Genomic DNA, 13,610 nt, shown 5'->3' with positions numbered 1-13,610 from the left:
GTTACCTCATCTGATAACTGCCAGGCAATGAAATGTAGGATAGCACAGCACTGAAGTACCTTGGAGCCTAGGGCTTTATAGCATGCTGCGACTAGGAAAACATGCAGTGTTTTAAGGCTGTGTCTAGATTTAAAAGTCTAGTGTAGACCAGGCAGTGTATATTTTAATCACATGCTTAGCTGAGCAAGATAATCTACACATTCTAAAAACACACCTTTAAATCCTAATCTAGACAAAGCTTTAGCAACGTGTTTTAACTATCAGTATTGTAAACAGCACTTCCCAACTACTATCAAAAGGGCAGTCATGTTGAAAAAAAAGAGTTGGCTGGTTGTGATCAAACCTAGGCTCCCTGCTAAAACACAATCTATTCTCCAAACCTTTGCCGCAGTAGCAGTTAGCGTAGTTTTTGCTTATGACTGTTGTATTGATTTTGATAGAATAAATGGGCCCAGGGAGTCCATGACCATGTCATTGTACAACTTTAAATAGGTCTGCATGGCTCAGGGTTTTGAGTACAGACATTTTGGCCTGCTTAATATTATGGCAAAAACCACTAGAAAATCCATGCCAAACTTTGGCAATGTATTGAGCAGGACACACAAGGCAAGGGGTGATGAGCAGAATAGTCCAGCCTCACATTATTTTATTCACCAATCAGGCTTAATTTATTACCCATCAATTTTTGGTCCGTTGATTTCCAGTTTCCCACTCCTTTGTTTACCAGGCACAGTCTCAGCACAGTCCATGAGTTATATCAGTGGCCCTTTTGGTTTGGGCTAATTCAGTCTGTGTTTCCCATCACTGTTCAATGTTATGTAGTGTTCCAATCACCTATAAGCCTTTAGCTGCCTTTCCACAGTTAGACGCACAATTGGGACAGGCCAGTGATCTCCCATTATTACAGCAGGGGACACACAGCAGACTCCCTTAATCCTATCCCCAACAAGCAGACACATTTGGCTACTTCTGCAGCCTCCAGAATGGCTTAACTGAGAGCACTAGTTAACCCTGTGACAAAGGTGCAGAGGCCCACGGTGGAGGGCCAAGTTACTGGATAAGCCAGACACTGATAGCCACTTTTGAACACGGTTGATCACTGCAAGCAAGGTAGGGAAGCCTCTGCACCCATCTTACCAAACACAGCTGTACCCCAGGCTCACACAATCTCTTCCTTCCTCTCCTTCAGTCTTAATGAGCCGAGCTTTCCAACCTCTCAGCCACATGAAAATATCAGCTGAAGCATCAGATAGTCCATAATGGGGAAAGAGGAGGTGCAGCTCTGACACATGAATAGGTAGAACAGTGCACACTGGCAGATGTGACTGATGGCAGCCAAGAGGGGTAAAACCAGATAAAGAAACATTAAGAAAATCATTCACTGAAAGCAAGTGAAACGCCATGGGTCTGAGATCTAGAATCAAGATGTCAAGGCATGAAAAGCAACTTTTTGTCCAGGAGGAAATCAGCAAACAGCTCTAAAAGGGAGCATGAAAGCCCCAGCAAGTAGGTGCAGGATGAAACCAGTACAGTCAGAGCTAGTCCATCTAGGGGCTGTTCTATACCCTTCATTGAGCACCAGCTTTCTAAGGAATACAGCATGCAGAGCTGGCTCGAGACGAGTCTACTTTTATTAGGTGTTGGAGTACAAATGGACTTAGCAGATTTGGTTTGATTTAACTGTGTTGGAAATTGTAAGTAGGGTGACCAGATAGCAAGTGTGAAAAATCAGGACAGAGGGGAGTCTTATATAAGATAAAACCCCTAATTTTGAGACATCTAGTCACCCTAATTATAAGCAAGCAGTTCCCAAACTTGCCTTTTGTATTTATTTGCTCTCACACTGAGCAGAGGTGCCTGCTGTCTGTACACTGCATTCATTCTGTATTCTGGGTCCTTCTGTTTTTACCAACTCGTTTCAGGGAGGAGTATCGTCCATGGACTGGAGCCAAACCATCAAAGCCCATAAAGACAAAGCAAGGCTTCATTATTCCAGAAGATCATTTTGTGCAAGAGACTAGCTACAGGGCAGATTTTAAGGTAATTATACTTTTTTTACAAACTCTGGAGGCCTTTTGAAGAGACCCCAAAGAAAATTCCATCCCCCTTACATATTACCAATGCGTTGTGGTTAGAAACCAAGCCATGACTTGAGCAAATGCTCTTCCCTCATTGCACATCAGTCACCTCTACGGTGACCAGACAGCAAATGTGAAAAATCTGGACAGGGGTCGGGGGGTAATAGGTGCCTCGATAAGAAAAAGACCCAAAATCGGGACTGTCCCTATAAAATCGGGACATCTGGTTACCCTAGTCACCTCTTGTTTTCAGAGAGACCCGGCAGAAGGTCTTCATAACTTTTAATTCAATGCTAAGGACAAGATTTTAAATTACATAGGAGTCAGGAAGTTCAAAATTATGGTTCCCACAGTAATCTCGACTCAGACATCTTCTTGGTCCATAGTATTATGTTACTGTATACAATCAATTTAATATCATCTGTACATGTGCAGTGTAGTCAAATTATGCTAACGATGATGTGAATTGCTTTATCTGTTAATGTTAGGGGTTGCTGTGAAGCACATCTAACTCTGAACCTCCTGATTTGTGCATTTAAAATCTCAACCCTAACATTAACACTGCATTGTGTGTATGTTTGTAGGTATGTATGAGAGTGACTGTGGACACTGGGGCCACCACTAAATAAATAAATAAATAAATAAATAAATAAATAGAGCTGAGCATCTTTCGACAGAGATAGAGACTTCAGTCTCCAGCAATATCAAGCAAAGAATCCTGTGGCACCTTATAGACTAACAGACGTTTTGCAGCATGAGCTTTCATGGGTGAATGCCCACTTCGTCGGATGCAAGAGAGATGATATCCGTCTGTATTTGTGCAAGTTTCTTCATGAGGTTGATGGATTTCCACTCCATACGGCTAAATGCAGTGCCTTGCATGGTGTCAAGTATCAGAGAGGTAGCCGTGTTAGTCTGGTTCTGTAAAAGCAGCAAAGAATCCTGTGGCACCTTATAGACTAACAGACGTTTTGCAGCATGAGCTTTCGTGGGTGAATGCCCACTTCGTCGGATGCGGAAGTGCATCCGACGAAGTGGGCATTCACCCACGAAAGCTCATGCTGCAAAACGTCTGTTAGTCTATAAGGTGCCACAGGATTCTTTGCTGCTTTTACAGAACCAGACTAACACGGCTACCTCTCTGATACTTGACAGCAATATCAAGATACCTGTTCTAAGCAGGGAGTGAATATGCAGAGAAGCTGGGATCATAGAAATGTTAGATTCCCTGGGCTTTTTCATCCTGTTTATAAGACACTGTACTATGCTATATAACAAGCTTAAGCTTCCTTGCCGACAAAGCAATTCCAAGGGATGCTGAAAAACCTACAAGCAAACAGTTTCTCTGTTCAGGACTTTTCCTAAGTCTCTCCTTAAATGTGCAAGGAAAACAGCATCCCACCAACTGAGAACGGCTTACATGTGAGCAATACCCTACTCTGCAGCCTTCTGCAATGCTGTAGCGGCAAAGCTGGCCACAAGCTGCACCATCGACCTTGAACTGTAGGTGGACATGGTTTAACAGGCAAGACAGCCTCAACACTGCTGCAAGGCAAACCCACTTAGTCAACTTCGCTCTCTCCCGTTTGCTCTGAGGGGTATGGGAAGGTTTCCTCTGGTTTCTGTGGTGTGGCAAAATGGGAAGGACCAGTGATGCAGACTCATTAAAATGATACATTGTAAGGCTGGAATCACTCCCATCTCATGGATGGGAGAAGATGAAGTTACTTTTTTCCTGTTCACCAAAAGTCCTCCCTCCACCAAGCCTTGAGCTGAGAGAAGCTCCAACAACTAGAACTAGAATTAAAAGCCAAGGAGCTTGGAAAAAGAAATTTCAAACTTCAAAAATCTGCTATGTGTTTTATTTCTGGAGAAGGCCCAGATCCATATTTCATCCATTGCTGTCGCATTCAAATACAACCAGCATTGGCCATAAACTTGAGACACTGGCTGTACAGCGACAGCATGTAGAGAAATCTAAACCTGGCAGAGGTGGTAGGGGTGCCAACAAGTAGTGCTGCAGGGCTTATATCTATGTCTGCTCTTCTGCTGAGTCCACTGCCATGGTGGCATCTGATCATCTTAAACACAAAGTGGACCCAGCAGATCTCCGCATGGCTCTCTCTCCCTTTCCGCCATTTGAGGAAGGGTTATTTGGGAAGCTAGGTGAAGAAATGGCTGGTGCAACATTGCAGAATCCAGCCCTGGCCACAGAATTGCTCTCCAGCTTTGATTAAAAGTAAATAAATACATATGTTCCTAGCCCTAATCATTGCAAAGAGAGCCTTCCAGCTGTGAACCCAATTAAATAACTGCTGTGGGGTCTCCCTGGTGGTGACAGTCCCATTCATCTCCAGGGGATGTTAACTTAGAAATCAAATGGGGACAATTTAAATGTCAACACTTAACCATTTCACTGCAGATTATTTTAACAGGAACATACAGCTAATGTGCTTATCTTGTAATCGCAAACTGCCTTTCCCTTCCCCTTCCCCAGCCGCCTAAACGTCCAGCTTGCTTCAGACAACCCCTGCAGTGCAGTTATATGTTTGCAGTACAAAATTCTGTAGGACATTGAAAATGACAAATGTAGGAACAGGATAAAATTGAATTGAATATCAAATCCACACAAGGGACACAGTACTGCTTGCATTATTCATTTTCATATTTAATTCAAGAGCAGCCTCCAGCCCTTTAAAAACTTACTTGAAGCTGCCACTGAATCTCCAGTCTGTTGCACTGGGGTGCTGCAGAATGAACAGGCATTTCAGCAGAATTTAGGTCAAATTGGACATGGGAGTACAAGGAGCCCGGACTACAGAATCTGTCGGAATAGCAGGCAAATGGTACCACAGGAAGCACTGTCATCACAAGGGGCTGTGCTATCAATGATTGAGTGGAAAAGAGAAGAAAGCATTACAGCTGAGTGCCACAGACTGTTGATTTTCCCTAGCAAGAGCTTAGCAAGAGAGGAGAAGAGAACAGCGCCCAATACGAAGGTGAAGATTTTCAAAGCCACCTGGAGGATTTGGACTTCCAGTTCCCACTAATTAGCTGATTCCATATCCTAGTTCTTGCTGAATTAGACCACCTGGTGCTTTGCTGAGAACCGGATTGAAGCTGAAACAATTTACTAACTCCCAAAACATTTAATGGGAAGTTGAGCAGGCTTGAAAATATCTCAGCCTAAAATGTCAAATAAAGTTGTGTTAGCGTCAATCCTGTTCTCAGCAAAGTACAAAGTGTCTCAATACAGCCAATCTTTTTTTGGAAGGGAGAAGCAATGTCTGGGATGTGGTATCAGCAGTAGGACTCAAAGAGATTAAAGAAGAGAGAAAACAAGTGGATGTGGAATCCACAAAGAACTCTCCAAAGGAATATCAGAGTCGTTTGCCTGGTTTGAGTCTTTCATAATCCAGAGTTCAAACTCATGGTGTGTTTGAATGTTAAACTTCGGCCACAGCTTGTGTGATCCCCACGAGACATTATTACAAGAGTTGACATTCTTATGGAATGCAAAGATAAAGGGGCATAAGTTGCTGAACTGGAGAATTCTGAGCCTGGTGAAAGAAGAGGAAAGAGATGGACAGAGACAGCAGGACTGTAGGTGGGGAAAAGACCAGTTAGAATCTCCCTGCCTGCAAGCATAGGTTATAATACTCAAACAAAGCACAGAGCTGACCAAAATGTTGCAGTGAAACAAAAAAGAACTTCCAGTGCTTCCACATGACTTATGGATGTCGTGGAAGAGACCAGTTACAGACTCAAAACAGCACTTACTCCAGTCATAGGTGCCAACTGCGTGGGTACTCCAGGGCTAGAGCACCATGAAAAAAAATTAGCAGCTGCTTAGTACCCACCGGCAGCCAACTCCCCTGTCCCCCAGTGCCTCTCGCCCACCGGCGGCCACGCTGATCAGCTCCCTCTCCCCCCTCCCCAGCACCTCCTGCCTTCTGCAATCAGCTGTTCCATAGCATGCAGGAGGCACTGGGAGGGAGGGGGAGGAGTGGGGCTGGGGCGCATTCGGGAAAGGGGGCGGAAAGAGGTGGAGGCAGGGTGGGAGTGGGGCCTTGGGGGAAGGGGCAGAGCGGGGATGAGGTCGAGGGTGGAGCAGGAACAGGGTCAAGGGTGGAGTGGGGATGGGAAAAGGCGGGATGGGGTGGGGGCTTAGATGAAGGGGAGGAGTGGGGGCAGGGCCTGAGACCGGGGGGGGGGTGAGCACCCCCAGGTAGAGGGGAAGTCAGCATCAATAACTTCCGTTATTGATCTGAGGCAAAGATAAAATCTGAAACACATATGCATAGAGAGAAACCACCAAAGGCACAGAATATTGACGCTCTCCAGACTGAGCCAGTAATGGCCCTGTCTCCCAGAACAGCAGAGTACAGAGGCTTTTCTATCATACCCAGCAAAGCAAACAGCATTACTGTGAGGAAAGCAATAGGTTGGCATGAAGATGCTGCTTGGAAACAGCTAGACAGCTAGACAGAGTGAAGATACATTTTGAAGTCACTCGTGTTTACTCGGCCATAGACGACCTTTAAAAACCATTCAGGCTTTTCCTTTTGCCCAAGCCCCAGCTGGGTTACACGTGTGTGATTCGGTAACATAAGAACAGCCATACGGGGTCAAACCAATGGGTACATCTAGTCTAGTGGCTTGTGCCAGATGCTTCAGAAAGAATTAACAGAACAGGGTAATTATCGAGTGATTCATCCAGTCTCAGCTTCTGGCAGTGAGAGGTTTAAGGACACCCAGAGAATGGGGTTGCATCCCTGACCATCTTGGCTAACAGTTGTAGAATCATAGAAGATTAGGGTTGGAAGAGACCTCAGGAGGTCATCTAGTCCAATCCCCTGCTCAAAACAGGACCAAACCCAACTAAATCATTGATGGCCCTATCCTCCATGAACTTGTCTAGCTCCATTTTGAACCCAGTTATACTTTTGACCTTCACAATATCTCCTAGCAATGAGTTCCACAGTTTGTTTTACAATAACCTGTACGTAGGATTTAGCTAGGGTTTTCCAGCTGTTGATCTCCACAGTGACTTTGTTTGTGATATTATTCTGTCCACCAGCATTTAAGACTCATCCCCAGAAGAATGTGAAAAAAACCAGATCAATAGCTAATTTCCTTTTTTCCATGTCCTGTTCTTATGGCCCTGCTCCTCTTCCTCACTCCTCCAACAGTTCTGTTAGAGCAATTAAAACTTGAGTAAACAAAACTTACATAGTTATGCTTGAGGGCAGCTATCGTCTGAACCCAGGAGACACAAGTAAAGACAATTCCATTTAAATTCAGTTACTCTCTTATTATGCTAAGAGACAGGCTCTTCAGCTACTCTGCGTCAGTAGGTACCATCTGTTCACCGCAGTGCTACACTTAGGGTGAAATCCTGGCTACATTGAAGTCAATAGGCATTTTGCTCTGGAGTCATCTCTGCCATCTCTCTCACAGTCCCTACTTGAAGAGCATACAGAATATTCAGTATAGTTAACTTTTCTTCCTGTGTGCCCAGGTTGCAATACATACAGTACAGTTGCTATTCCATAAAGCACTGAGCTCAGACATTTTTAAAGAGGTTTCTTGTTTGTGTTCTCCAAGCAGTTCAGACTTTGCACCATGAAGATCTCTCCTCCAGTCTCTTACTTTAATCAATCACTAGTCCAGTGGTGTATTTGCCTTTATGTTTGTGTGAAACAAATGTTAGCAAGGATTTGTGAAAGGGTCAGCAGTTCTCTCTGTGCACATCAGCTGGGAATCCATTAGCAACCTGCCAGCAAGAATCGCTCAAACATGCTTGTCTTGCTATTGCAGACAGTGCCTCCAGTCCTACCTGCACCTTAACCTTTAACTGTGTTGAAGGACCTAGTTACAATGAAGCAGCACATCCAAACTGTTCTGGTCTTGCAGTGTGGCTCTGATTGAATGAATTTTTTACAGTGCCCTGGAACTGTGCTATAGAAATGGTTCAGTCTCATCTACAGTTCCAGATCAACCTGTGCCAGGGGCCTGTTGTATGACACAGTCCTCCGACATGTTTTATTTTACTGTACAGAGGAGACCAGAGACATGTGGGCCAAGAACCCCCATGATTACTGTACCCAGAAGTGGTGCTAATGCATATTATTTTCCCCTTTAGATTCCTGAAGCGAAGACCAAGTTTTCCCCCAACCCTTCTGCAGTTTTCCAGGCTCCTTCTCGTATCCTCAATGTGTGAACTTGGATCCGGTTTACGTCCAGGCAGCTTAAATGTGGGTTGTTAGTAAAAATGTCCTGCTATGCAACTTTCATACAGGGTGTTAAGATCAAAGAGACAATATCAAAAGCAGCTACAGTGAGTAATGATATATACATAATATCTGTGAATACACAAAGCGCGAAGCACTTGATTTGGAACTGGCAAAACAGACTGCAAGGGATGACCTAGTTTTTGTAGAACCAGGCTCATTACTATGCCAGCTGGTATCACATTAGGAGATTGACTTTGGGCAGCAAAGACAGTATTGCAGATACTGCCCCTACACTTAGCTGCATTTGTGGGAGGTGGGGGGAATCTCAAATGGAAATAACTAAAACTAAAGCCAGTGCTATCTAACAGACCTGTCTACAGTAGGTCAGTGAAAGAGCTGGTGAATGACCCAAGCTGACTTTTGAACTTTTTTTTTTTTTTAAAGTTTGAAGTACACAAGCAAGCATCTCACTAATACACTGGAATACTACACCAAACAGTGTAGCATTCGTGGCTGGCATTGATTTCACTGGTGTTTTAGAAGTCTTTTGGCATGATAATACTCTTTAAACAAATCAGACAAAAAGTCACTGGGGCTTCATGGCTGAAGCTGAATATTTCAAAGTTGGAAAGCCACCTTAGGTGGAGTTTGAATTTCTGAAGAACAAACAACAATAGCATGAGAGAGAATCAAGAAAGTCCTGACAAAACAACGCCTCAACTTGGCTCTTGGCTGACAGCAAACTCATTAGGTCAGCTCAGATAACTACTGTGGATTGTATGGACCAGAAACTAAAATGTTTATGGATGTAATTTTTAATGGTCATGCTTAAGGTGTATATATATAGCGTACATAGATTTTGCATAATGGAATCTGAAGATTCTTTAATAAAAGGATATGCTTAGACTTTTATTAAATGTTAACTATTTGCTTATGCAAGATGAAAAATATATTGCCTTGAACTCTTGAATTATTGCCTGTATATTGGTAATGCTAGTGCTAAAAATAACCAGAGATGAATGTTACATGGATACTCTATTTTAAAAAAAAAGTAGAATGTAATTCATACCTTCATTTTTAAAGATGCACCATTTTAAATTTAATTATTCTAAAGATTACCTTTTTAAAAAGATAACTGATGTGGATTTAACTTTTACTCATTCTGTTTTAATAAACCATTTCCTAGTGCTCGTTTATCTAGATTGTGATAAACTTAGAGTTTTTATCTAAAGGGTTTATGCAATATAATAAATCTATTTCTAATTTAACATTTTTCCTAATTTTCTTCTGAAAATGTCACACAAAAAAGTTATAGTTTGTGTGTTAGAAATTTGTCTGTTAGAATGAAAGGAAATGTTACCCTCAAACTTGAACAGTAATCAGTTACTCTCATTACAGATGAATGAATAACTTTGATAAAATGGGAAGTTAGACATTTTTCTCTTAATCTTTTCCCAGCTCAAGTCAAAGGCTGGTTTAATGATCCTTTAGGCTATACAAACACACTCACATTGCTGATCATCTCCGTAAGAGCGATTCTTGAACTGGGGGCTGGTGGACTATATTTGAAATTTATCTAGAAGGTACATTGCATTATATAGGGATTTAAGGGAGCCGCTTTCATTAAAACTGGTACGATTGAGCCACTGAGACTCAACCATGAGTAAAGATAATATGCCCATTAATGTGTGTTTCTTTGGGATGGGGGGATGAAATTTCTTGAACTCTTCAGATTTTATGTTGGGACTTATTGTTCGATGAATTTGCAGTATTTAACATCAGTACCTGCAGAAAAAAATCAATATTTTATATATATATATATATTTGTTAGGTTTTTTTTTTGTGGGAGGAAATCATTTTTTTTCTGGAAACTGATTGAAATATTCCAAACTGCACTAAATGTTTTGCATGTTAAATGTTTCTAAGGAAAAAAAATGTATAGTCTGCTTGATTAATCTGTTTATAAAGTTTTTAAACAGTTCAGTTTCAACAGTTCAGTTAATTTCACTCTTGGATTTTACTATTAGCAAAAAAACTCAACACATACTGCCTACTCAGTTTCTTTTCTTAATTTATTATATTTCTACAAAACAGTTGTAAACAAACTGGTAATTCATGAAGCTTGTATTTTATCAAATGGACTGAAAGTTAACTTAATAAAATGTATTTTGGCTACTGGCTCTTTTTCTAATCTTAATTTTGATGTAAAACATAGCATTGCACATTGACCTTCAACAAAAAGATCTGTAACTATTTTTGTGTAGCTGTGTACTTAGACACACACTGGTCCAGAAGGCAGTCACACTAGGCTGTCTCCTAAATCACTCAAAACAAAGCGAGAAGTCGAAAATAATAGAACTGAGCTGCCTGCCTAGAACAACACCACTGAGTATTAGACTGGTTGAGAGAAGTGGAATCACTCAGTCGATGTTATCATTGTCTTTGGATGCTGCAGTTTATCAGACTAGAAAAGATTAAAAAAAACCCTGCGCCACATCATCAGAACCCCTCAGAAATCCTCAAGGGGAAAAGAAAAAAAAAGCCATCACAACTTACATGGGCAGTGGGAACAAAATCACCACTTTACAAGTCACCCAAGAGCAACCTCACTGAACTAGCACTAAGGACAAAAGTTATAATTTCTAGTAAGCAATATTCAGACTTAATTCTCTGCCCTTTCTGTAACTGCATTGAGCTAAAAATTGATCAGATGATTGTAAATGTGTGTTTTTTTTTTAAAAAAACACCTTGGTTAGTTCACACTCAAGTTCAATTATATTCAGATAACATGTTCCCATGTAATTCAGTTGCTTTAGATATTTTATACCTCACAATATTTACTGGTGAATGAGCACTGGAATACTCGGCAGTTCAAACACTATGGGAATAGTAATAAGTTTAATTTTTTTTGCCAGTTTTGATTACCTTGAAAATTAGCTTTGTTAATGCAAATGTTGCAGCTGCAGAGTTCAAAGTCAGAAGATGCAGAAGTTAAGATCCCCTGATGTCTGTTAATCTGCCTACCTTGGCCATGGATACTAGTTTATTGCAGATATTTAACACAGCTCTAAAAATACCGCATATGTACAGCAAGGCCAAGTCCACATGCAGTAGGAAACATCACTTCTGCATTTCTTGACTTATTTTAACTATGCAACCTTTACATCTTATGTATCAAGTTTCTTTGAAAAAAAAAAAGAGAGAGAGGTGAAAGTCCCACCAACTTGCTATGAGGCACCAAATTCACGTCAGCCATCTTAAGGTCCATATTGATTCTCTCTGCACAGCTGCAGGAGATCTGGAGGGGGAGGGGAGAATTCAAGCAGAGAAGAGGCACCAGAATCCCTGGGTCAGGGAAGTACTCAGGACCTGCAGAGTTTGGGGCTGAGGTGTGTGTTGGCTCATGCCACTAGGAGAAGAACCCTGAACAGCCTCCCCTCCCCTCTCCCAATGGAACGATGTGTGGGAAAGTCCATGACTAGATCCTCATGGCTTTTTTTCTCTTATGTCTTCTCCTAGGGCTATTTCTACAGGAGGGCTCAATGTCACTAAGATGTGTACATGCTTAAAACAGACACTAACAAATGTTCCACCCCTCCACTCCCTAGGGTTGCCAACCCTCCAGGATTAGCCTGAAGTCACCAGGAATTAAAGACTAATCTTTAATTAAAGATTATGTCATGTGATGAAACCTCCAGGAATCCATCTCACCAAAATTGACAACCCTACCACCTCCACAAATGAGAGAGCACACGCACAAGCAGTGAATCCTAGCATAGCATCTCAGGATCAATGCAATTCTTCCCTGTACATTCCCAGCTGATTTTCAATCATTCATAACAATCAACAGCCAACCAATTGTTTCTCAAGCTCAGATGCAGACCCAAGGCCGCTGGCAGAACTATGTACACGTTTCAAGGCTGCAGCATTTGTGTACTAGGTGTGGTGGGTAACAATTATTTTCAAAAAGGAAAAACATTGAGCTGCAGAATTCGTGGCAGCTTATGGGATTTTCCTCAAATCTACTGGTGAGCTTTTCAGAAAACAACATGTGAACTGCAGGATTATCCCTGAGATTGGTTTGCAGCCTCAGCTATAGCTTTGACAGCCAGAGACTCCTGCTGATAGGGAGAGGGTAGAAGGGGGCCCAGCCAGGGCCACCCCTCTGCCAGTACCTCTCTGAACCCAGAATCAGGCAAGGAAACCATCCCCGCCCCCCCACTGAGGGCACTAGGATCCAGGCAGTGCCCCCCACCATGTGCTTTTGGGGAAGAAGTGCAGAGAGGAGCCAGCCAGAAACTCTCACTGGCAGGAATAGAAGCAGTGGGAGCCAGGATCTCTGGCCATGCTACACTGTTCTCTGTCTTTTGCTGATTGCTCAACACTCCTTCCTCCCTGCCTTTTTACCTCAGCTTCACTCCACAGCTGTTCTTCCTCCCTCGCTCTCTCCCCCTTACCTTCCCCTTTAGCAGATCCCCTACTAAGTAACACCCCTCCCCCCGCTGCAAATAAATAAAATCACAAAACTAAAAGTTTGCCGCCACCACCACATTGTTCCCTCTACTTGTGTGTTCGACTCTTCCCCGACCCAGTGTCTGTCTGGTCTAGCTAGGCCATATTGTCTTCTTTCCTTCTACTACCTGGTCGGTCTGTCTGTATCCAGCTGTTGTCACTTAGACTTGACTCTTTAGGGCTGCCTTTTTGTTCCATTTGGGGTCCTGGCCTATGGCTCTTAGGCACTGTGAGAATATAAATAATAGTACATCTAGCCCTCTATCTACACACGCACACTCCCGCCAGCACCTTGTCCACACTAACTACAGAGTATCACATTCCCAGTAAGAAAAAAGCTGCTTAGTTTTATCTCACAGACCCTGTGGTCCCACCTGCATCCTGAGAGCACACTACCACATGGGAATTTTACAGTGGTCATTGCTTTATAATGGCAGCCAACACCACCAAACTCTTACATAGGACACACCCACACTGGAACAAGCTCTTGGATATTCTGCTGGGTGAGGCTCACAATGCACCTTTGAAAGGCCAAGCCTTTCCATTGACCCCAGGAGCATGCAGAAGGTCACCAACATACAGTCTTGCTGCAACTGCCCACAGAGGTGCCCTGTATAAGAGGGCCCCACGTCTTTAGGGAAAGCACAGGAAAGCTTAGCAGGCACTTCCCAGCTAGAGAAGAAGGGGAAATGCAGCCAGCAGTAGTCCCTTGCAAAATGGCTGCTTTAAGGCTAGAGCAGCTTGTCTCTGCCCAATTTAAAGGGCCAGCCGCAGAACGGCATGC

General features: G+C 42.8%; 1 protein-coding gene across 1 annotated transcript in view; it reads left to right on the top strand.

The window, feature by feature from the left end:
- MAP6D1 (MAP6 domain containing 1) overlaps positions 1 to 10,393 on the top strand; it is a 30,867-nt gene extending 20,474 nt beyond the window's left edge. Inside the window, exons 2-3 of the mRNA XM_045029505.1 lie at positions 1,923 to 2,040; positions 8,224 to 10,393. Of these exons, the coding sequence (XP_044885440.1) occupies positions 1,923 to 2,040; positions 8,224 to 8,301 (196 nt within the window). The 3' untranslated portion in view covers positions 8,302 to 10,393. The remainder of the gene's footprint in view (positions 1 to 1,922; positions 2,041 to 8,223) is intronic.
- The last annotated feature ends 3,217 nt before the right edge of the window (positions 10,394 to 13,610 follow it).

Source organism: Mauremys mutica, chromosome 9 (assembly GCF_020497125.1).
Source record: "Mauremys mutica isolate MM-2020 ecotype Southern chromosome 9, ASM2049712v1, whole genome shotgun sequence".
Lineage (NCBI taxonomy): Eukaryota > Metazoa > Chordata > Testudines > Geoemydidae > Mauremys > Mauremys mutica.
Note: the sequence above shows the minus strand (reverse complement) of the source record. Positions and strands in the feature narration are given on the sequence as shown.